At 26.1% G+C, this 26,731-nt stretch overlaps 1 protein-coding gene across 1 annotated transcript in view; it reads right to left on the bottom strand.

The window, feature by feature from the left end:
• The window catches only part of LOC129615700 (protein prickle), a 205,565-nt gene that overhangs the window by 20,732 nt on the left and 158,102 nt on the right, over window positions 1-26,731 (bottom strand). The window contains exon 3 of the mRNA XM_055531054.1: window positions 3,226-4,126. Within this exon, the coding sequence (XP_055387029.1) occupies window positions 3,226-4,126 (901 nt within the window). The remainder of the gene's footprint in view (window positions 1-3,225; window positions 4,127-26,731) is intronic.

Here is a 26,731-nt window from a genome sequence, read left to right as displayed (position 1 = left end):
ACATGTAAATATGTTCAGATTGTCCCATTTGAATAAAGGACCGGTTGGTTATTTTCAGCTCCAAAAAGGAATAGTTCTGCAATTAATAATTTACGATAAAATGTAAAATATTACATCTTAAGACAAGGTCTAGTTTATAAAATTCAAAAGCTCATTTTTTGTTTAATACATAGTTAAGATATTTGAACAATATTGAGTTCATATTTGAGATGCGCTCGCATTTAGTGTGCGTTTATTGTTCGATTTCTAATTATTCTCGGTTTTTATATTAAAAATATATTAGAATAGTTTTCTTTCTTTAAACTGCACACTCAGTATAAAGTATTTTGTACAATGTTTTAAAATTTCTTAAATTTTTCTTTTCTCTTATGGAAATATTTTATTGAAACGAAGAAAAGTGATCACCGCAGTTTAAAACTTTTGCATAAAATAAAAATTAATTTCAGCTATACATGATTGTCTTATGTGTACAAACTATATGTAAGTACATATTTGTAAATTTAAACAAGTTCTTTTAAGATTAATTAAGTGCAAAAAGGGGCAAAGTGACATGATCCTATCATTTTAAAATGAATAAAATAGTTGAGATTTATTTCTGGTTTTTTATGTTTTTAACTATTCTAGTTGAATTGAAATTGAAAAGAATGAAAAGAAAATTGTACAAACTTTCAATTACAATAAAACAACTAAGAATTAGAAAATAGTTGTTCATCAAAAAGATATATCATAGATCAGAACAATTAAAATTAAATTAAGATGTTAAAAATATTTGACAGAAACATTATGCAACTTCTTTTCTCGTAATCTTTGAATAAGAACATGAGAAATTCAAGAAAGAAACTATGATATGTAAAATGTTTGTATTATTTTTTTAAAATATTTAATGATAGCGGATGTTGTTAAGTTCTATACAAACATGAATTTCCATCCTTTCATTTGACCTTTAGTTGACGTTGATAACTTTATTTGGTCAAAAGACATAAGGTTTTGAAAATTTTTAAATTTTCATCTCTGAAGTCCCTTATCATACTTCAGAGACATTTTGATCAAAAGTGGTAGAGCATCAACTTTCTTGCCACATCATACGTTATGTGACGTCACAAAATATTTAGTCACTACTTGGACCTACTTATTTGCTTCGATTCTCTAATATTGTTATAAAAATAGAATGTTGTGAATATTGCATACTTTTGGGGAATTAATTTGAAATTAAGTTTTGTGTACTTTTATTGGGCACTGTTGTAATATTCTTCATCCATGCCGATTCTGATTGTTATTTTACTGTCATTTTGTTTAAATTTAGTTCAAAAATTAAGATTTCCTACTGCGTTGACAATATCCGGTCGAATATAATTTTAATCTATTGTTCTAAATTTTTTTTTTCAAATTAAATAATTTTTATATTCTTTGAAAAGGTTATCGTCCTCTTGATTACTAGCTATTTGAAATTCAAAGATTATTTCCAAATTTATTGTTTCGTTTTAGATTTTCAAATATGCATACATTTTACAAAATATCTTAAAAAAACTTTTTTTTTATCTATTTTGAATTGATAGTAAATCTATATAAATGTATACAATGTGAAAAGTTTATCGTGTCGCGCGTCTCACGTACAATATTTTCCTTTTGATTGTGAATCATTTTAACACAATCTGTAACGAATAATGCTTGTGAATGCCAAAATCTGGTTTATTTTTTAACTTTTACTATAACTAAATTTAGCATATGTGCGAACACATGTTCGTATGTATGTATGTATGTGCTTTATTCATAAAGTAAGAGTATAGGGGCTGAATAAAATTAATAAATCAAAAATAAAATTGAAAATTTTTTTCTGTGCTTTTTTTTTTTGGAATAATTCACAATGATTCCAGCTGCTTTTAATTTACATATAAAGTTAGTTTAAGTGGTTAGTGTAGTTTTTACATATAAACAAATTTTAGTTTTTTTTTTTTGTGATTGGTTTGATTTTAGAATTTAGAGTAATTAACTCAATGTATACGTTATTGCTATATTAAAAGAAAATAAATAAAAAAATATTTTTTCCCTGGAACTATAAAATTTCATTAAATATTTTAATAATTTTTAAATAGAAATTTGATGAGAGAATTTAGAAAGCGCTTATAGGAAATGATGTTTAAAAAAAACGCGAATGATAAGTGTTTGCTAATTGGAAAAAGATAAAAGCTGGAACAGCAGCAAAATTAAAATAAGACAAAAACGAAAATAAAAAAAAATTTCCATAATTTCGTGTCTGCACATTAATTTTTAACTGTTAAGATAGCTGGTAACAAAATTAAATTTGTTTATTAAATAACAGTTAACATTCTATATAAATTTTTTTAAACGTTATGTTGTATTTCTGTTATTCTATATGCCTAGAATAAAATGTCAATCTAAATTTTTGACATTTTATTAAATGAAAATTGATTTTTCGTTCAGTTTTCGTAAAAATTCCAACATGGGAAGTAACAGGATTTACTTGAATAGAAAAATTTTTAGATTTCCAAAATATTCACATTATGGATAGAGAAAGATCATTTGAATTTAAAGAATTAAATGATTAGAAGTAGAATAAACGCACCTTCGAGACTTGGGTGATTGTTTGCTAGAAGCGTATTATATGCTGAGAACTAGAGAGTACTTGCATGTTTTTGCGTGCTGTTTTCATGTAAAATTTCTTTATAACGGCTACTCAAACTTCAGTTAACGATTTTGTGCCAATTATATTATAATGGAGTGCATAATACCAATTAATAATGTTCTATTGCTAATTTATGTTTGTTGTGTACGTTAAACAAACACATAGTTACATACACCAGTTACTTCTTCATGGCGTTCCCTTCCAACACTTTTCTCTCTTGAACTACTGTTTTCATTATCTGTCGTTTTGTTATCCGAAATGAAGTTTCAAACTTTTTCACTAAAATTTTTTTTTGTTTCATTCTTTCCATTTAACCGTTGCTTTATTCAAGAAACTTTCATACAGTTTTATAATAGTTAGCTCTTTAAAGTTTAATAAAATGTCGAAACTACTTGAAATAGTTCTTTGAAACTACAAGCTTTAGCAAATTAGAATTTTTACATAAAACAAAAGGGGTACGTTATTTTGCCATTGTATTTTACAATTTCAATATAGTGATGGACTCTATTAAAAAAAAACTAGAAATTGTAAAAGAAACCATTATAAATATTTTACATATTATAATCTTTATAATTACTAACCTGATCGGGTCTCAAACCGGGCGGTACCCATGTATATTCTTCTAAAGCACAACCACTATCATCATCTGATTGTGAATGTCTTTGGATATCAAGTTGTGGTCCAACTAAATAATTTGGATGTGTTCCGGCTGTAATAACGCCTTGCTGTTGATAATGATGTAATAATGGTGATGATGCTAATGGTTTTAATGATGATGATGAATATGATGCTTGTAATGGTGATGGTAATGGTGGTAATGATGGCATTGTTGTACTACTTGGTGATGGTGAATTAAATTTAATTGATGTTGATGATGATGATTGAAAACAACCAATCCCTCCAGAATTTTGTAAACGATTTTCTATTGATAATGTTGAAGATGATGAGGGTGGAAGACGTTGTATACTATTAGATAAAATTGGAATATTATGATGATATGGTTGTTGATGTGTTGGAGGTAAGGGTGGTGGTGGTTGTTGTTGTTGCTGCTGTTGTAATTGGTGATGTTGTTGCATTTGGGATGATGGACGCGATTGTAAATTTGAATGCAGCGATTGTTGTTGTTGTTGATGTTGTTGTTGTTTATTATAATTAAACATTGAACGATGACTTGGTAATGGTGATGTTGGTAAAGGACTTGATAATTTTCTATTGGCACTTGATGTAGGTGAAAATAAAGGATTACTTATATTTGGTAAAGAATTAGCACAATTTTCATTTAAATTATATAATTGATCTGATTTTGTTAATGTTGTTGCGGTTGTTGTTGTTGTAGTTGTTGTTATTGCTGTTGTTGATGCTGTATTTATACCAATTTTTTGAATAGATGATGATGATAATAATCCTTCTTTTGATTGATGACTTGTTAATGATATTGATTGTTGTAAATATGATAATTGTGCTGGAGATCGTTTTATTGGCCTATTTTAAAACGAAAAAATAAATGAAAAAATTTATTAGAAAATTTATTGAAAATTTAAGAGTATTGTGAAAAATTTTTATAATTAAAATGAAAGAATTTAATTAGGGATTTTTTAAAATGAGTATTTTGTGAGAATTTTGTGGTTTGAGAGAATTTTGCGACAAGTGATGGTTATTATGTTATTTAAGCAATGTGTTCTAAATTTAATGTGAATTTATACATTCATTTGTTACATTGAAATCAGTTGAGTAAATTTAAGAGTATGGGTTTATGTTCGAGCTCATAACAAAGTTTTGACCTTAGGTAGATCATATTCTGCATAAAACGGTGTGCATTCCTCCCTTATCTACATATAAAGTATTGTAGAGTCAAATTGTGTGTAAGATCATTACAAATTGGGAAATTTTAAATAACAATTGGGACTTTTTTCTATATTTTCTTTAAATCCTCTGCATTGCAAGAGGCTTAACTATTTTAGTTCAAATCAAATTCCTTCTCAAATTCTATCAATAATACAGAAAATACAGAGAAATTTATATTTTTTGGTTTACGCTCATTGAGTAATAAAAAAGTTTTCAATAATTTTTTTCTCTGCATACTTTCCCTGTTTTCCTCTTTTTTTAAATTTTCTCCAAAAAGAATAAAGTAAAGAAAAGTAGCAGCACAATTTTTTTAAGTTAAAGAATAGTAAACGCTTCCTTTGAAGTGAATAGAATTGTTGTGAACAAGAATAGTAGCACCCAAGTACAAAATGCTACTGAAATTTTAAAATACAAGTAAGAAAAAAATATAAAAAAAAAAATATTTTTGATTTTTACATATTGTGTGTATGTTTGCGATGGTAATGTCGTACATTAAAAAAAAGAACCTTTTGAGAACCTTTTTAACAGAAAAAAAAAAACGATAAAAAAATCAAAGAATTTTTAAAATATTTTTTGAACTCAACTCCATTTAATACACCGGTAAGTTCAGTAGGAAAATAAAGGAAAACAAACATTTCAATAAACTACAAAATGAAAATTTATTTGCATATCAGAACAGAATATCAATATATTTTTTTTTTTGCAATAAATAGATTGACCATTTCGCATTTGATTTTCTCGGTACATAATTTTTAGATGTTATAGAGACATCTATTGATTCTAGTTTGTAGTTTTCAAAAAATGTGCTATAAAATTCCGGTAAAAGGAGCTTAAATCTTTAAGAAAATCAGGAAGGAAAAATGCATGGCAAAATTTACCTAGTTATGGCAGAAAAATGTATTTAAATACGGATTCTTTTCAATGTTATTAAACGGAAATGCACGAAATAAAGATGACAATTCAAAGGAACCACTTAAAATTGTTCAATTTTCTGATTCTGAATCGATTCTGCGTTTTAATATTTAGAGAATTGACAGGAAATTTAAATTTTAAAAGCCTTAAACCTTAGAGTACTACTTTGCATCTTCATTATATGTTTCACTTGGCCTCATTGAATACAATTTTGCAGTTGTCAAATTTTGAATTGCAGTTTTGTATTCTGAATATGTTCATATTTTAAGAATCAGCTTCATAATTTTCTTTCCTGAAATAGATCCTATATAAATAGGATGCAAGTACGATGTGTAAACGTACATGCTTGATTATTTTGTTTGATTAGTAAAATATAATATTATTCAATTTTCACCAAACATAATGTATGGGCAATGTTTGATGTCTTAATTTTATTTTTCGATCCTATTGATAAATTACCGATTTTTAATGTAGCTTGGGCGTGATACCCCAACTTAATTTAAAGTTGCGATATTAAAGATTACGACAACTATTTCGAGTGTTAAAATTTTCAAAATTCTCTTATACGCAATTTAAAAGTGAAATCATAATTGTATAATGGTTACTCTAAACATAAAAACTTCCATCATATCAATTTTGTCTTTTTTTTCAAAAAGGATCCAATAAAGGAGCAGTACATATAGGAAATCACATATTTTTAACCTTTATTTTTTTTTTGTTGCTGTTATTGTGCATTGGGATGTTATTACTATTGATTGTTTAGTTTTTTTTTCATGTAAAATTTTTTTGATTACCTAAATTGGGAATTAAATTCCATTTTATTTTCCAAATTAAAATGCAAAATGCATACACAGCTTTTTACAAAAAAAAAAAAACAAAATTTATAAATATCATTTTTTTTTTTCATAAATTTTTATGTTTTTTTTTCTGTTTATTTTCACTTGAGACGCTTTATAATTTTAAAGACCCAAAGGTATCTTTTCAGTATCATCTATGATTTTCTATATAATAATGGACACACATTGAATTAAATACAAAAATGATAAAGAAAAAAAAAAAGGATTGGCTCGTGAGATTTTAACAGCATCTTTACTTTCTATTTTTGCCCCCTGTTCTTTTCATTTAATAGCCAACCATGGCACATGAATTGAATAGATAGAGAGGTACAGATTTTTTTGTTAACAGAAATAAAGAATATAGAGAGGAGGAAGAAGTAGCAACACAAAAAAAAAAGAAGAGGAAAAAAAAAATGTCGAATTATTTGTGATTCTAAAGGATTATTTTTGCGAGTTTTTATTTTTTATATTGCAGTTGGAATGGTTTCTTGCTTACTGAACATAAAGAATTTAAGAATCTATTATGTATACTCTAAACATATATAAAAATTTATATAAGTTTATATACATATATGTATGTAGATCATATAGAAGAATGAGTCTATTATCCTATTAAATATTCATAGAATGTTTGAATAGAAAATAGAAAATAATAAATAGAGAGAGAAAAAAAAGTTCAATTAATTTAGTAATAAAAAGCTGTGAAAAAAAAACATAGAAATGAAAATGTAAGCATATAGAAGAGTTAGAGAAAACCACAACATTCTTTCAATGTGATTAAACATTTGCTTTTGTTTGGAAATTATTGGGTAAGAGGCAAATATTTTACAATAAAATTATTCATTAAAAACAAAAACAGGAATTGTGCAAGTGACAAAGGAAGTAAATTATTTTTTTACACTTTTTATTGGAAGTTCAACTTTCTACAACTTTATTTTTAAATTTTAAGCACTTACTAACTTTATAGAATTTTAAAATTTAAAATTTTAATTTTAAAGGGTTTATTTTTTTTGCTTACTTAGAGTTTAAATTTATAATTTTAATAAAAATTTTAATATAAAATCCTATGGATGTTTTCTGAATACAAAAATTTTAATTTAAAATCGAAATTCTGCCAAAACCATTGATTAAAACAAAAAAAATTTGTAATAGGCGACAAGAGGCGAAAATATCCACTATTTTCATATTTTATAAAATTTAGAGAATATTCAAATTGCCAAGATCAAGAAGGGTACATTTTGGGACCTCCATAGAGAATATATAATATGTACATCATTGCTCAGAATCAAATTCTAAACCGATCTTGTCAATGACATATGATTATTGTTATTGTTAATGTCTTATTTGAGAATGCAAAGAGCTATAGATACCTGAAATTTAACACAGTTTTGTATTTTAACAGCACGCAAATCAGAATTGAAAACGGGCAAGATTTCCTTGTTAAAACTAATAACTTCCGTACAAGATCTCTGTACGGACTTTAAAAAAATTCACCAAGCCATTTGTATCCTTCTTTCCTGGCATATCTCCATATAATTTTAGTTCTACAAATTTTTTAAAAAAGGCTGGTATTCAGTTCTGGAAAACACCTACAATTAACTTTCTTACTTATTTTAATATATTTATTATTGTAAACATGTTGAAGTTGTTGTCAAATCTATTTGCATGCAAAATATAAATGCTCAATTATCGCCGTACAAATATAAAAATCCTATATTTATGTTCTTTGCTAATTAGTTTTTCAAAACTACGCTTTTGCTAAATTATTCACTAAAATTTAACATGACATTTAATAATGACAAAAGAAATTTCGCCATATATTTTTGATTTATTTTTTTTTTTTAAATCGAATTAACCAGCTGCTACTCTCAAAAACCGCAAGCACCTAAATGTACTTGAACACAATGTACTATTAAATATATGTAGGAAGTAAGCATAATACGGTCAAATAAAATTCAAAAAATAGTGAGGAAGAATAAATTTTTTCGATGTCAAGAAAATGTCAAAATCACATTCTATATTCTACATTTCTCTTTATGTCCATAGTATATTTAAGTATGGATGTGTTTATTTAAAATATTCCAACATATTTTATTGTATTGCAAAAATATATCGTGAGTTCAAAAGATCAAACTGTATACTGTATTAAATAATAATAAATTCAAAGGTAAGTATAACAAAATAATTAAATATTATATAATATTAAGCGTAATTTACATGTTATTATAGCAATAATTCAAATGTATTACATATATACTTATAAAATTGATAATGTCATTTATAGACAGATGATTGGCGTACTTATACACATAAATAAGAGTATAACAGTATAAGAGTTTATTTACATGCAATTGCATAATATTATAAGCATGCAAATATCTGAGTCAAAGAAATTATACTTTTGAACTTGAAATAAAAATAAAACTTAACAGTTAATATGTCAATGTATGTATCTGAGTATGTACTAATATGTATACATGTTTTAAGTAGGTGAAAACGGCATTCGCACATTCCACATATTGAAAATGAGTTAATCTTTAAATGAAACATTTAACTACACACATACATACTTGTAAAAGCAAAAAAATTAATTTGAAACTGGTGTTAATTTATAGAATTCACATTATTTACTTTTTAAAAAAATCGTGTGTCACGAAAAAAATACGGGTGAATTGAAATAGTCTACATTTATTCCTGAATCGTTTTATTGGAAATATTTATGTATTTTGTAATTTTTCATTTGCAATATTACGAAATAATCTGAACCGTTAAAGTTAACATGAAATTAAATTATACCGTTATAATTTTAACAAAAACAAAAGGTATTAAGTGGAAATATTTCTATTTCTACGATTCTAGAATATAAATGCAGATAATAAAAGGTTATCTGAGATTTTAGTACTTGTTTTGGAATGAGAGATAGCATGAGACTCTTAGATTATAATTAAGGAGCCACATTCTGTCTCTTATTTTCCCAGCCACCTGTTAGTATTCCAAATTCTAGTTCCAATAACGTTACATTAAAATTGGATTTTCCGTTTTATTTTGGCATATCATGCAAAAATTTTAAAATATTAACTAAATTTGTCACTTTTTAAAACTATGTGGCTTGAGGATGACTTAATGGTGACTAAATTTAGCATAATTTGTGGAAAAAATGAGATACATAAAATTATAAAGCATTAATTTAATTTAGAATTGCAAATTTAATTTTTAGAATTTGGCATACAAACTTATTTTTACCTCAGTGAGTGATGTAGATACGGAGTTGGGTGCCCTAAAAAAATTACTAATGAATTCAAGCTATTTCAAGAGTTAAGTATTTCCAATTTTTAATTAACAATCTAATTATTTTTAATTTGTTATACATATAACTGACATATGAACTTGACTAATTTATGTAACGTATATGTATGTGCATTAATAATCCGATATATTTTTAATTTTTGTGCAGAGCAGCTTGTTTAAGTATATATTTAACTAATTCAGTTATTGACAAGACCGTGGATGATTTGAAGAACGGAATTTAAAATTAATTTAAAAATTTCATTGGTCCAATATTTAATTTTTTGCATAAATATACCAATATGTTAGGATTATTAATTCCTCTTGTAAGATGTGTAAACACAATTTCCGTCACAGAAGAAATTATTTATATGTATTGTAATTTTAGAAAATAATACAAAAGATGCCTAACCCTTATAAGTAAATAAGTGAAATCTAATACAGCATCACCAACATAAATAATTTTTTTTTATTAATTTTAAGTTAATCAATTTTGCTTTCCGCTTCTTTTCAATAAGTGAAAAACAATTCCAAAACAAAAAATATTAATTTAATTAACCTTAATATATTCATCACAATTTTTCTAATTCTATTAATACTATATTTATTTTTTATTCGAATTTCAACTTAAGCTTCATTATTCAATTCATTAATTTCAATTCAATAATAATAAAATAAAGATAATAAAATTTTTTTTCATCTATATATTTAAAATATCATGAAATCGATATACAATATTTATGTCAGCGAATCGATTAATTCATTTCTAAAGTGAATTTTGATTGATTTATATCCGTCTACCATTTGTGCTCCATACACAATATTAGTGTTTGTACGATTGAATGTTTGCAATATATTAATGTATGTTTTTTAAATTCATTAGAAGGAGTGTGGTGTGATATATCATTGTTTATATGTTTATATAATATGTATGTTTGTTTGTTTGATATTGTGCCATTTAAGTTTTTTCTTATTCACTTCCAAATGCGTGTTTAATTATCGGTTCCACCTATTCAGAAACCACAAAAAAAAGCGATTAAAAACTTTGAAAAATTACAAAAAAAAAAAAATAAATGGAAAAAAAAAATGAAGAAAAATTATTACGAAAAATAAAAGCTACCGGCCATTATTCAAACGCCAAGTAAGAAAATAATTAAGTTTTTTTTTCCTCCTCTGTTCGATTTTATATAAACAGGATATTATAGTGGACTTGAAACGTTTGTAACCTAAATTTTTTTGTGTTTTTTTTTTTAATATTCGAAAAAATGTGTTTGGGGCTAACTTTTAATAATTAAAATAAATTATTAATGCTAATCATTGAAAAATTTTTCCCTTTACATATAAATTTCGGTAAAATCAAATGCGTGGAGATTTTGTCTAGAGTTGTAGAGTTTTAGTCGAAATTCTATAATCATTTTATTAATCGATATATAAACAGTAAAAACGCTTACATATCAATTGTATATTGTACTTTCAATCACAAATACTACCCTGGTGAGTAAACTTGGGTTAAAATAATCATAAATATATAGAAATTAAATAAAAAATTTGTAAAAAGCACACCCCAATTCAATAATTCGACCCATTCTAATAAACATTTCACTAAAACCTAAAACTTTAAAATGAAAACAATGGCTAAACCTAATTTTGCAGTTTTGACTGCGAGAGATCTTGTCAATTAAAACTGCACTGCAATAGAATTACTAATTATTAAAGTAACACCGCTTCCAACAAAAACTCTGGTGTCAAAACGTTTAATTTATATTCTCTACTAATTGAGTTCTTTACAAATCGAGATTATGAATACAAAAGCAGAGAAAAATTTGATGCCATCGATTTGATTATTTTATGCTAGCAACAAAAACTGAATGCTTTTTGCAGTAAAACGTGCTGTCATTGCAGATTTTTGTTAGAACTGTAAACACCAATCCGACAAATGTGGCATTGAAATTATTTTTGCATAAATTTAGAAGAGTTTTGCAGTCATTGAAAAAAAATTAACATAATGGTTGAATTATTAAACTGCGTTTAATATTAACTAAGGTATGCATAACTGTTTTTAATAATTAGATAATAACTGTTGCGCCTTTTTGCTTTTATATAGAAGTGTTGGGTAATGCCTATAGTTTCGAAAAATTATATAGGTATATAAAAATCTAGATTTTGTTAATTTTGTGAATTTTGGCAGTCTAGATATAGAGTAAGGGTAAGTCATCTATACAATGAACTAGCAAAATTACTAAGAATTGGATTAGTATATTGTGGTGAGCGATATCTGTTTATTTAACATAAAGATCTACTTTTAATAATTGCACCTTATAATTGCTACGAACAACCTCTAATCTATATTATAAATGAATTGAATATTTTTGTTTTTATTAATGATTTTGAATAAATTCAATGGGATTTTTGTATTTTATTTTTTTTTTGTTTTTGAATGACAGGAGAACTAGTAGACAGCTATGAGAATAAAAATCTATACTTTGTTGCAATTCCAAAAAAAAAAAAAAACAAAAACAAAAAACTTGGCGAGAAAATGGAAATCGCCAGATCAGATTTTATTGAAATATATTGGACCAATTTTTTTCTTTCTTTTATTTTTATTATTATATTTTTTAGGAAATTTTTTAAATGAAAATGAGTAGGTATATTAAAAATAAAAACAACAAAATTAATAAAGGTTATTTTTATACCCGTACGAACGTATGTTCGAAGGGTATACTAAATTTGCCTTACCGTTTGTAACGCTAAGAAATAACGGTGTTAGATATAGACTCAAGTGTATGTTTTTGATCAGCGCCAAATTCTGAGTTGATTTAGCTTTGTCTGTCCGTCCGTCCGTCCGTCCGTCCGTCCGTCCGTCCGTCCGTCCGTCCGTCCGTCCGTCCGTCCGTCCGAACGATAACTCAAAAACTAATTGAGCTAAGTTCACCAAATTTTCACAAATGATTTATTGTAGTAAGTGCCAGAACCCTATTTAAATTGGACATGATCGGGGTACCGGTTCGGGTAGCTGTCATACAACTTCAAAATTTATTTGGCTATATCTCAGAAAATATAAAAGCTGTGGTATTGAAATTTCACACAAACGAATATATTAGTAGGGCCAATATACCCCATAACAGTCGTTGATATTACTTGGCTCCTTCTGGTACCTGCCATACAACTTCAAAAGTTATTTGGCTATATCTCAGAAACTATAAAAGCTGTGATATTGAGATTTCACACAAGTGAATATATTAGTAGGGCCGATGTGTCTGGTAAAAGTCGTTGAAATTGCTTGGCTCCTTCTGGTACCTGCCATACAACTTTAAAAGTTATTTGACTATATTTCAGAAACTATTAAAGCTATGGAATTGAAATTTCACACAAGTGAATATATTAGTAGGGCCGATGTGTCTCGTAAAAGTCGTTGAAATTACTTGGCTCCTTCTGGTACCTGCCATACAACTTCAAAAGTTATTTGACTATATCTCAGAAACTATAAAAGCTGTGATATTGAGATTTGACACAAGTGAGTATATTAGTAGGGCCGATGTGCTTGATAAAATTCGCTAAAATTTCTTGGCTCTTTCTGGTAGCTGCCATACAACATCAATAGTAGTTTGGCACAACCAGTATTTTGAATAACACATAGTACTGAAATTTTGCATAAATTAATATGGTAATATGGCAACTTAAAGTCATAGTCTGCCCCATAGTTAGTTATGCCCCATTAGTTATTCGCACATAGGATAACAAATTCGTACGGGTATCACAGAGTTGACAAGGTCAACTCTATTTTTTTTCTCGTTTTTTTTTAAATCTTTAATTTTTTTTTTTGCTCTTTTCTTTTTTTTGTTATCTTACTCCAGTTTTCTAGAAAATAGAAAAAAAGTGAGTGTTATATATTCATTAATCTATATACAAAATTCACATTGAAAACAACTTGACTTTATATTATGAGCAGGGGCACATATGTATGTATATATAGAAAGAGGTTAATATAGGCTAAAAAGAGAAGAAGAGAAAATTGAATAGAGGCCGATTAAATGTATAACGTAAATAATATATGATATTGTGTGTTGTATAGAATATTTGGTAGTTGGTATATGTGTATAAATTAATATTAAAATAAAACTGCAATAAAAGCGCCATCTATATGTAAGAGTATAATATACAAAAGAAAAACTATAACATAAGAAGAAAATGAAGTGATTAATTTATTTGAAAATCGCTATGAGTGTGGTTTTTTAGAGCCACATAATTTAAATTGTTTTTTTTTTTTCTGTTTTTTCTCTTATTTTTTTTTTAATTTATGGTGATTGCAGAGTTTCAGACCCGTCTGATGAATGGGGTTTACCATTTTATTTTGATTTTATATTTTTGTTTTTATTATTATATTTTTTTTTTGTTTTAAGATTATTTAATAAATTAGCTTGGATTTTTTTTTTTTGAGTATTAGAGTTTTTGAACTACATATAAGTAAATTTAAATTGATAGAGGAGATTTGGTTTACATATAAATTTAGAAGAGCTATTTTTTATGCTTTTAATTTTCAAATAGTGTGAATTTAAAAGTTTTATATGAAATTTTTAGATTAATATATATCACAAGTATATATAAACATACGATAAAATATTTTAGAGAAAATTTTCATCAAAAAAAAAAAAATTCTTTTGTTATCGGTTTTCTTTTATAATATTTGAATAAAATTTTAATTTTTGAGAGAAATATATTATGTGTGTATGTTTGTGTGTATGTATAAAATAATTTCAACACCGGCCGAGTGCATTATTAGGTTTTATATAATATATGAGATGTGGAATGTATATATAGGATATTAGAAAGATTAATGGTGGCATGTGATTTAAGTTTTACGATAATTTCTATATATATATTTGAAAAAAGGAGGAGATTATAATGGTTTCCGTAAAATGATATTTTATTTTTGTTTTTTTTTTTTGTTTGGATATTTTAAAGTAATTAATTTTAATTTATTATAAGCGTATAATAGGTTTTTCTTTCTTTTTTTTTGTTTTTATTTTAGTTTCGCTTGTCGTCATTTTAACACCTATATATTGAGATTATGTATTAAAAATATTATTATTATGGTGGTATGTGTAAGTATAGAAAAAATTTTAAATAAATCATTTAAATTAATTATACAGCGACTATATGTGCAAAATTTAAGTTTATGTTTATCAAGGGAATTTTTATATCAACAGTGGTATTTTATACAATATTACTTGTTGAATTTATTTTAATAGTTAATCTCAATTGAAATATTTATCGTATTTTTAAAATATTGTATAACATATTTGGTGTTTATCGCGATAGCAGTTTGAAAATAAGAACTATATCCTTGTAGGTTTTCATTATTAGACTAGAAAATAAAGTATACTGGTTATCATTAACATGTGTAAACATTATAAATAAGCAATGTGTATATTGCAATAACAAATGAACAAGGAATTTCCTAATAATCCTAAGGGATATACACTATAAGAATTAATAATCTTAAAGAATTTAGCGAACCATAATTCAATTTAATTACTTATTTAATTGAATTCATTTTTGATTTTGTTTTATAATACAGAGTATACACTTGTCTGTAATACAATAAATAATTTTAATTTGAAATTAAAATTTTATGACCAATATTAAAATTTACTCCTTTTCCCTGCAGCGCTTCTAGAAGTAATATGATCCGAGCTACTGGTATAAGAAACCTTATTATGGAAAATGAACAATCATGGAATAGTGCACAATTTTTAAATAAATAACTTTTTTCAGATGAAAAAATAAATGAGAATTAACAAAATTTTGTGATATGATTTTTATAACAGTTATTATATAACAGTTTCAATTAGTACTATAAACCTTCTTATTTCATCTTATATTAAAGTCAATTTAAACTTTCTTAAAAACTCGGTTTTAATTTTTTTTTCAGAACAATAATGTTCCAGTTTTTAGAGGTATATCTCTAAGATTTACTGTTATACGAGAATGAGTGTAATATATTTACCTGATTAAAAGTTCGTCTTATTTTAGCTTGGACCTTTTCTTATTCTTGATATGCTAGCAATTATAATTATTATATAAAAAATTCAATTTTTTAATCAATCAGATATTGTGAATGATTTCAGTGAAATCACTTAAAACAACGAGTTCTACAAATTCTTCAAATACAATGTTTTAATAAGCACAACTATACAAGTGCTTCCCATTCCCATGTATTTTTAAATAAGTTATATATGCAATTCTTTAACTCTTTTGTTGTATTACAAAATAAATTTTAATTCATATTTTGGTCATCAACTTATTTATATCCCGTTACGTATGTATATAAAAATTTTGTATATGAAAGAAAATTCTTTGTGCTCTATACTAATGTACGTGCATAATAATAAGAAAGGATAATTCTTTTGAACTGCGACAGGTGGCTAATAAAAAAATAATTTTAATAAAAATAATAAGTATAAAACTAAACTATCAGAAACGTTCAGTGCCCCTTTGGAAATGTTACACAAGAGAGTCATCCACACGTTTAAATAATTTATGCTTAGTTTATTATATAAAAGTATAGTGATTGAATATACATGTATAATGTATAGCGTACATGATTATTATGTTTATTGTATATGGTATAAGTATTCACAGTAAATATAAATAATCATAATAAAAAACATGACTATAGTTGTGTTTAAGTAATATTGTGACGATTGTACTCCATTTTTATGTAAGAAAGCAAAAAATACTCTAAACCAAACTTTTATCGTATTCGTATATAAAAAGGATATGTGTATGTACAATATATGCTATTATATGGACATATAAAAAAAATTTTTAGAGGAGAGTTGGTTCAGCTCAGTGTCGTTTCGTCTTTCGTCCGATATTAACTTATAATACGACAGAGCAATTTTTATGTACCAGTACAAATTGAGTACCTGTGAGAAGAGGTAAATTTACAATTTAAAACCAAAATATAAATTTTGAGTATTTTTTTAAAATATTTTTTTGAGTGAAAATTTCGAGTGAAATATTTGAGTAAAATGTTTGAGTGAAATTTTTGAGTGAAATTAATGAATAAAATATTTGAGTGGAATTTTTGAGTGAAATTTATGAGTAAAATAGTTAAGTGATATTTTGAGCTTTTAAAACGTTTTTTTTTGTAGGCCCGCCACCGGCCAACTCTTTTTTTTTTTTTATTAAAATGAGTAATTTTTTAGAATAACATTCTGGTTTCCAGAAAAGCACTCATTTTGAAGTAATTTTTTGAATGACTTTTTAATGACCATAGCAGTACAACAATTCAAATAAACAAGGGTCATAATCGCTTTTAGTATGATATGGTCACAACGCAATATTGTTACCAAATAGTTCGAAAAATAAATAAGTGAGCTAAGCACTAATTCTTAAGCATTATCGTGTGTGAACTGTTAAAATTTTTATAGATAAAACGAAGAAGTGTACGTCCCTAAAATGAAATCATAAAAAACAAAGAAAAGCAATAAGAAAAGAAAAAAGAATTTATAAGTTGAAAAAAAATATACATATATATAGAGAGAGAGAGAGAGAAAGAGAAAGAAAACAATTTATGATGTCGGAAGAAGCTTAAGAACATAATTTTCACGATAATATGAATTTTTCTTTTCATATTTTTTGTTGTTCTTATTTTCTCCTCCTCTCCGATGGGAATGATAAAATGAAATTGTTTGTAGGTACTGATAGAATCTTTAACTATTTCATTTCTTGTTAGTTAGTTTTGCTTTTCTTTTTTTATCTGTCCTTTCATACCATACTTCTGTTTTATTTTTTCAATATTTTTTTTTTCTTTATTTTTCTTTTATATGTTAACTTATAATTTTTCGGTTACAATAATCTGAAAAGCGTCTTATTATGTAACAACTTGTATAGCCCAGAATATGTATATAGTTATATAGTTGTGGACCGAGTATATTTTTTAATATGTAAGTATATTATAGATGTTGTGCATGTTTTATGCATTCAAATCTTACATACAAAGTTTTCTTGATTTCATACAATATGTAAGACTCTATCTATATGATGTGCTCTCTTGATTCATTTACATATATGAATATGAAAAGAATAAATGAATAACATGCATTTTAGAACTTTAACAAAACAGCAACAAAAACAAATAATATGTAAAACATACAGGCAAACAAAAAAAAAAAAGAATTTTTAAAAGCTGAATTTTGTTTGTTAACAAAAAAATAATTTTCTACTTTTTAATAAAAAAAAACTGTCAGAGTCACAAATTCACAGTTTTTATACGGTTCATCATCATCATCACCTCACCAGTCACCACCACCATATCATAATTTCTTTGTGCCTTTTATATGGTACCTACATTGTTTTTGTTGCTATTATTGTTGTTATTGTTGGGTTTTTGAAGAGTTTATAAGTTATAACAGATTATTTGCATTTTAGTTCGATGGCTTCTTGTGTTTTATGTTACCTTTTTTGTTTTTTTTTTGAATATGTGCTTTCAAAGATTTTATTTTTTTTCCCTCTTTTATTTGAACTAGCTTTTGTGTTCTGTTAGCTTTGAACAATTTTCTATATATGTTCAGTATGAGATTTTTTTTTTTTTGTTTTATAATTTTCTAAAAAGTTGGTTTATGTACATATTTACATATTTACATACTCATATATACATACAGATATGTGCAATGTTATATAAACTGATGATAATCATTTCTATATCACAATATTCTTATCAATGTCAGTCTGGAATTGAACATGAAATTATTGTTACAGGAGTAATGGATTTATATACATATACATATTTTCATGATATTTACATAAAGATGAAAATATATGTATGTGTGTATGTTAATGCGAATGTGTATGAATACATATGGAATATGAGTGTATGCATAAATAAATATAAATGGTTAATATTTAAAACAGAAAAAAATATTAAAGAGACGTATGTAGTGAAAAATAATATTAAATAGCAAACAAAAGAAAATTATAATCGGTCTGACATTTATGTAGATTATAAAAAAAAACAAAAAAGACATTATTTCAAGTAATTTAAAGGTTAAATAAAGTTTATAAAAATAAGTTTTCCATTTTTTATGGGTAAGTCAAAGTTTTCTGAACGATTTGGATCTCTTTATATTTTTGTTATATTATTCTGACTGATAATTGCAGATTATTTTTTCTGAATCATCATAACCGGAAAGCTCTTTAATTGTTCCAATAATTTGCAGAAATTAAAATTTTTAATTGAAATATGAAATGCAAGTATTTATGTATGCTTATACCTGTACTGTACCCTAGATTCTCTAATTCTCTTAAAATTATCATAAAGTTTTATATTGCATACTTTTGGGGGAAATAACATTAATGTGAGCATTAATGTAAAATTGAGCTCGATAACTAGGTAATTTCAATATAATTGGTAATTTGAAATAAAAATAAAAGTTCCAAAGTAATAAAGTTCTTAAAATCTCGAATTTTGATAGCTTGGACATTTAATAAAATATATTAAGTATAATTATTCATCTATATATACAGAATTAAGTAACAAACACTTTATTAAATTCAATAAACACATAATTATTCATATGAATAAAGCATCAAAGGTTTACAATTTTAATTGCATATTTAAAAACAAAAGATTTTATTGAAAATTCATTAAAATCTTTTCTTTTTTTAATAGCAATTGTTTACAGTGCCGCACTTTTGTATAACATTAAAAATTAACAGAGTGTTAAAAGAAATTTTCTTCATAATTTTCTAAAATTTAATTTTAGTCTTTTAGATAGAACATTTTAATTAAAATTCAACGATTTAAAGCGAAAAGCATTTTGAAATCTAAATGTTTATTTTGTAAATTACAAAAGTGTTATACAATTCAATACATAATTTTCTACTTCCCATTAATTTCAAAAATTTACGGTCATGTTTGCTATTTAAAAGACAAAGAGTGGAGTAAATATCTATTTTTGTGATTTTATACGTGTATAGAGCGAAGTTCATTAATACTTAATTATTAATTAAAATAAATCTTACTCACAGAGAAATCAAATTCTCAATTGTAAGCAAATTAATTCTCAATTCACTTCTTAATTTTCTTAAGAAATAAACTAATATAATTATTTTACATGTTTAAGATGAAAGGAACTATTAACATGAAGTTTATTACCGACAAATCTAATTGAAACATGTAAATTAAATTAACTATTTTGTACATAATATGGTTGTATGTGTGTAAAGGCGAAATTTTATTAAAATAATAAAAACTAGTTTTGATATTTGAAAGCGCTTCTGGCATTAGAGCATTTTTAAAATCATCTTATAAAAGAAAAAACTAAAACAAATTTTAAAAGAATTAAACAAGACGTTTTGACTTCTAAGTGCAAGCATGTGCAATAGAATGGCAATAAATTGTTGTAAAAATGATAAGAATCTTTATTTTGGTCATGTTTGCTGATAAAAAACTTTGTAATATGACAGTAATTAAAGAATAAAATATGCTATTAGAAAATTTTTAATATGTGATACGCGATTTTGTTTTCTTTTTTTTTATTTGCAATTTTGTGTTGATATACAGTGGCGGCACAAAAAAACAAATGCTGTTAATATTCTCATACGTTCATACAAAATGGTTTCATATTATGTATTAAGGGATTTCTTAAGTCTAAAATGTAAAATGTATAATGGTATGTAATGTAAGTTCTCAAGGTGTATGGTTTATTTATGTTTTTGCAGAAATTGGATTAATAGATATGAGTGCCATCTGAACTGGTTTAACCTCTTCAACATACACAACTACCGAATTTTGTCTAGATGTTTCCAATAAACATGTAAAACGATTGGATTTAAGTAATGTGGATGCTACCAACATAATAATATACAAAAACTGAACTCGAGCTAGATGATTCCGACTGCTATAATGCATTCCACGCAGGGTAAGTGCATACAAAATTTTTGTTTTTCATGCTTATGGTTTAATATTTTGGTTTTCGTACCGATAAAAAATTTGAAATTAATTCACAATAAAAAAATTAATATATTTAAAACCAATTTCCTATGACGTCTTCAATTACTTGTCTATCCAAGTTACTTGTTTTGGGGTTTCATTTTTTTCATTTTGACAGAAATGTTGACTATTTACCCTCTAATATACAGGGTGATTCTGAAAGGTAAGCAACAGCATATACCATTCGTTACAGGATCGAAAAAGGAGTCAAACGTTTGTTCCGGACTGAGTACCAAATCTACAGGGTTTCCGATTTCCAGGAGAAAAAACTTTTTAATGCTTGACAACTTAAAGCTGAAGTTTTCAAGGTTTTAAAAATTTTCTTACAAAATTATCTAGTTAGAAAAAACTGAAAAAATAAAACAAGGGAAAAATTTGATTTGCCTTAAAGTTCAAATGCTCGATATTCCGAAGATACATAAAGTACAGAAACTAGTCAGCATGTTTATTTTAAGCCTTTTACTAGGCCTTTCAGAAACTGTTTATTTGAAGTTCTTATCTTTTTAAGAACGAAAGTTTTGTTTTGAAAGTTCAGAACGAGTTATACAAAAAAACTTGGATATGTAAAAATTTCGTGAAAATTCGTTAAAATCTCCGGAACTCGGAAACGCTTGAAATTTGGCAACCAGTTCGGAACAAATATTTTATGATTCTCTAACAAATGGAATATGTTGTTGTATACCTTTCTGATCACCCTGCATATGAAAACAGATAATATATCGCAACTGTTTTTGCCATTACTTTGCTTCTGCTTTATTAAAATGCAAGCAATTTAAACATAAACATTGAGGTTAAATTAAAATTGAGGTTAATTTAAATAATCCAGCGATTTTAATAATTATCTAGCTCAAAGTTTAAATATACTATATTTTGTTATACAATGTTATGCAAAGAATTTTTATGCAAAAATTCTTATAGTTTTGATAATAAAAAACGTCAACATAAATATTGTTTTAATATTGGTTTTAATTAAGACGTTTACCTCATTTTGGTAGCATTTGCATAATGGTGATAAAATTTTATGTTTGTTAAATTAACAGTTTTAGTTTTTTTAAAAGTTCTAAGTGTAATTTTTAAATTTAGTGTATATATGTTCGGGATTATACATATTTCATATATTTTATATAATCAAAGAGTTCCATATATTGCGGTTTGCTTTCTGTAGATTTTGGCATGTATTTAATGCATCTTATACTTACATGTTGAATGCCAAGTGAGTTTTTATAAATTATCGAATATAATTTTTTAATTCTATGTTGAAATTTTATATGTGTATATAGAAATATAATTTTTCTTGTGGGAGAAATTTAAAATGTGTGAGTGTATAAGAGTTAATTGAATTAGTTTGGAAGAACTCCGCAATTTATGTAGATTAAATTTGAATTTAAATCACCTTAGCAATTCTCAACCTGTGAAACGATTCTATAGAAACTTCACGGATATGTCTAACCTATAACTGGACACATGACTGCCAAGTTTCATGAATCTGACTTTATTGTTTTGCCGAATATTAAAAATTTGCTTTTGTCCTAGTACAAGTAATTGTAAAGTTTATTGTCCAAACCTAAAAATTTTGCATGAGTTATTGCATTGTAAAATTTATAAAGATTAAATAATCTTTCTTTTTTTAATTAATTTTAAATAGCAAAACTCCAAAATAAGAAAGCCGAATCTATATAAAAGTATTAATTATCTTAATCATTATTAATCACCACAATTAATTCATTAAAAATTCATTTTAAAAATCAGAAAATTTTCAGAGACTTTAATAATAGTTGTAAATAATAATAATATTAAAAATTATCAATTTATTTTAATAACTTAATATTTAATTTGATAACTGTTATATTGTGTATTTATCTTTTTCATACTGAAATCGTCGTATTCAGTAGCGTCCTTCGTTCGATTAATTTTTCTTAATTAAATAATATTGTGTAAAATATTTCTTAGTATATAAATGATCGCTGACATTATTAAAAATGTCATTAAATTAATAATGATAATACAATAAATAAAATTAATATTTATCGGCCTATAAATGCCAGATAAAATATGAAATATTCAAGACTTTCTGTTTTTTTTTAATTTTTTCTCTTAATTTTTTTCGGCGAAAGTGAATAACGTATTATATTTTTATACCCGTACGAACGTATGTTCCTACATGTATACCAAATTTGCCTTAACTGATTACCTTCTGGTAATCAGATTTATTGCAGTTATAATATTGAAATTTCGTGAAAACAAGTGTATTATTTGAGCTGTTGTGTGTGATAAGAATGTTTGAAATTTTTTGACTCCTTGTGGTAGGTGCCATACAGCTACAATAGTAGTACTTTGGCTATATCTTAGAAAATATTGAAATCACTGTACTGAGATTTTGCATAAATTAATATGGTAATACGACAATTTAAATCATAGTCTGCCCCATAGCCAATTATGGTATATTTATTCGCAAATTCGTAATGATAACTCGGTATCACAGAATTGATACGGTCAACTCTATTTTATTTCATTTTATCTTGGATTTTTAAAACAAGTTTTTCATGTATAAAAGTTTTTGGTTTTTCAATTAGAAATTTTTAAAATTTTTCAAAAACAAAATTTCGAGTTGAATGAATTTGAATAGTTGTTTTTTCAATAGTAAAAGTAACGTGACCTTTATATTTAATTTAATTTCTCAATTAACCGGAAATCGGAATTAATAAGGATATTGTAAAAATAACTGTATAACAGTAAGAAATTAAGTCTTACATTTTGGTTTTAAGTAAGTCACTTTCTGATAGTTAATCTTAATTTTAAGTATAATTAAACTCATTTTTAACCGCATTAAAATCATTCAATTGAATTAAATTAATTTTTTTGATTGAGTCATACGTGTTATATGATTCGAAATAAGTTTTAAAATGCAAAACCAGGAAACCAGTTATTTTTTCATGTTTCACAAATTTTTTGATTATCACATTTAAATATATATAAAAATTTTATTATAGTTACTTAACATCTATAAAAAATGCTATTGACACTGCATAAATGCCTAGTCATGTTAATCGAATGTCTTTGGAAATATACTTGAATATACCAAATTAATAATTAAAGAGATAAGTGATCTTAAAAATGAGCTAAATGAAAATTTTGTTAAATGAAGTTATTAAAAATGGGGAAAAAAAAATATAAAAATTTAAAAAATTTTCTTAATTTTTTTACTCGTGTCGTGAGCTATACGCATGCCCGGTCCTTACTTATTCGGCGTCCTACACGGTTTGCAAAAAGTGCGCTCTCATAAACGATGTTCATTGCGCATAAGAAATTACTTTCCTTTAATTGAATATCGTGCTATAGCACTATGATGCTGAATGTAAGATTGGTCAAAGAATTAAAGTCTAGAATTAAACTTTCAGCTTTTTGCTTTGTTAACGGAAAACACGTAATGGAAACACTTGAAAACAATTTTAATTTTATAAAATTTAGTTTGTTTTTGCAAGTTTTCAATGGTGCCCCTGTTATCGGGCGCTCATTGAAAGTACTTAATTGACATATATTATAGATCCGGCGCTGCTTACATTTGTACGAATACATTACATATGAGTATAAAAAACGAGAAAAACTTTTAATTGTAAATTAAATGGCAATGTAAAAATTTATAAAAAAAATTATATTGATTTTATGGAATTTTAGATGTAAATGATGTGACGTCAAATTCGATTTTTGTTCTGATAACACTAGAATTGTTTGCGTTTTATATGTGACAACCGGTAAGAGTGTATTTTTATACCCGTACGAACGTATGTTCGAAGGGTATACTAAATTTGCCTTACCGTTTGTAACGCTAAGAAATAACGGTGTTAGATATAGACTCAAGTGTATGTTTTTGATCAGCGTCAAATTCTGAGTTGATTTAGCTTTGTCTGTCCGTCCGTCCGTCCGTCCGTCCGTCCGTCCGTCCGTCCGTCCGAACGATAACTCAAAAACTAATTGAGCTAAGTTCACCAAATTTTCACAAATGATTTATTGTAGTAAGTGCCAGAACCCTATTTAAATTGGACATGATCGGGGTACTGGTTCGGGTAGCTGCCATACAACTTCAAAATTTATTTGGCTATATCTCAGAAACTATAAAAGTTATGGTATTGAAATTTCACACAAACGAATATATTAGTAGGGCCAATATGACCCATAAAAGTCGTTGAAATTACTTGGCTCCTTCTGGTACCTGCCATACAACTTCAAAAGTTATTTGGCTATATCTCAGAAACTATAAAAGCTGTGATACTGAGATTTCACACAAGTGAATATATTAGTAGGGCCGATGTGTCTGGTAAAAGTCGTTGAAATTTCTTGGCTCCTTCTGGTACCTGCCATACAAATTCAAAAGTTATATGACTATATTTCAGAAACTATTAAAGCTATGGTATTGAAATTTCACACAAACGAATATATTAGTAGGGCCAATGTGTCTCATAAAAGTCGTTGAAATTACTTGGCTCCTTCTGGTACCTGCCATACAACTTCAAAAGTTTTTTGACTATATCTCAGAAACTATAAAAGCTGTGATATTGAGATTTCACACAAGTGAGTATATTAGTAGGGCCGATGTGCTTGATAAAATTCCTTAAAATTTCTTGGCTCTTTCTGGTAGCCATACAACATCAATAGTAGTTTGGCACAACCAGTATTTTGAATAACACATAGTACTGAAATTTTGCATAAATTAATATGGTAATACGGCAACTTAAAGTCATAGTCTGCCCCATAGTTAGTTATGGCACATTAGTTATTCGCACATAGGATAACAAATTCGTACGGGTATCACAGAGTTGACAAGGTCAACTCTATTTTTTTTCTCGTTTTTATTCGTTTTGACTGTTTATAATAGCAAATTTCAAAGTCGTATGTAATTTTGGTCACATATTTGAAACTGTATTTAAGAAAATTAATTAAAAATTGAGTCGTCATACTGTTAAAATATAGGGCTACTTCCAAAACGTATGAGTAAATGTAAGCAAAGACAATTGTCATACAATTTCAAAAATTATTTAATTGTATTTCAGGAAATTTTAAAGCGCAAGATTATTTCAATGACGATGAAAGGAAACATGATGTGAATGCGTGCAAACAGTCATCATTCAATACTTGGAGTAATTAATTCGTAAGGAACGAAGTGATACTTTATTCGTTTCTTGTTTTTACATATAAACGTATAGAGATTTACTTTTCGAAATTTTGGAAAAATTGAAAACATTCAACGGAGATTAAATTAATTACTAAAATCGAATATTTAAGGTATACAACAATGAAACTCTTTAACGCATCTACCTAGTTTGTTTTTCATTTTCGTTTTAGATCTGAAGATATCATAACTCTTTCATATCTATTTAAAATTAAAATATTTTTTTTTTAAATTTTGCAAAAATAATATTTTCCTCAGATCAGTAAGGTATTTAAAATAAAAGCGAAATGTCAAAATTTTTACATGGATCATAAAATTTTTGACATCTTGTTTCTTATATTTATTATAATCGTATACAATTTTGTTTTGTTGTAATTTTTATAATTCAACAGCAGGAGCCGTGTATGCTTTAAACGCCTTATTTTTTTCTCGTTTGGTTTTTTTTTTGCGCTTTTACCTTGCACTTGTGCTTGTAAAGCCAGTTATTGAGCATGTAAATAAAATGTCAAAAACAAAAATTGTTTTTTTTTTTTTTTTTGCGTTAATTTTTTTATTTTCTTGAAATTCACCATGTTCATGTTAAATATCTTGACAAGTTTAATGAGATTTAAGTTTTTTTGTTTTTCATTTCTTTTGCATGCGCCCATATTATGTTTATGGCATTATGAAAATGTAGCGGAATTGCAATAAAAATGGCTGAAGGTGTAAAGAGGGAAACAAACACTTAAATGAAATGACCAATTTGTAAAGTCAGGAGGGGATTAATTTGTTTTCGTTAGGGATTCTCAATTTTTTTTTTCGATTTGTTTCGATTATTTAAGACAAAAATCTCGATTACTTTATAACATTGCACTATAGTTGGCAGAACAAGCTGGAAAGAGCAAGAGAGAGAGAGAGAGGAATTAATAAAAGATTCAAAGAAGACAAAAAAAAATATTTTTAATGATTTTTAACAATTTTACATGGTTTTTATTAAAAGATTTTAAGAATAAATCGTATTAATGGTCAAACAATTTTATGAAAAAGTCTTTAAAAGAAAAGAA

Source organism: Condylostylus longicornis, unplaced genomic scaffold (genome assembly GCF_029603195.1).
Source record: "Condylostylus longicornis isolate FDR11 unplaced genomic scaffold, ASM2960319v2 ptg000145l, whole genome shotgun sequence".
Taxonomy (NCBI): Eukaryota; Metazoa; Arthropoda; class Insecta; order Diptera; family Dolichopodidae; genus Condylostylus; species Condylostylus longicornis.
Note: the sequence above shows the minus strand (reverse complement) of the source record. Positions and strands in the feature narration are given on the sequence as shown.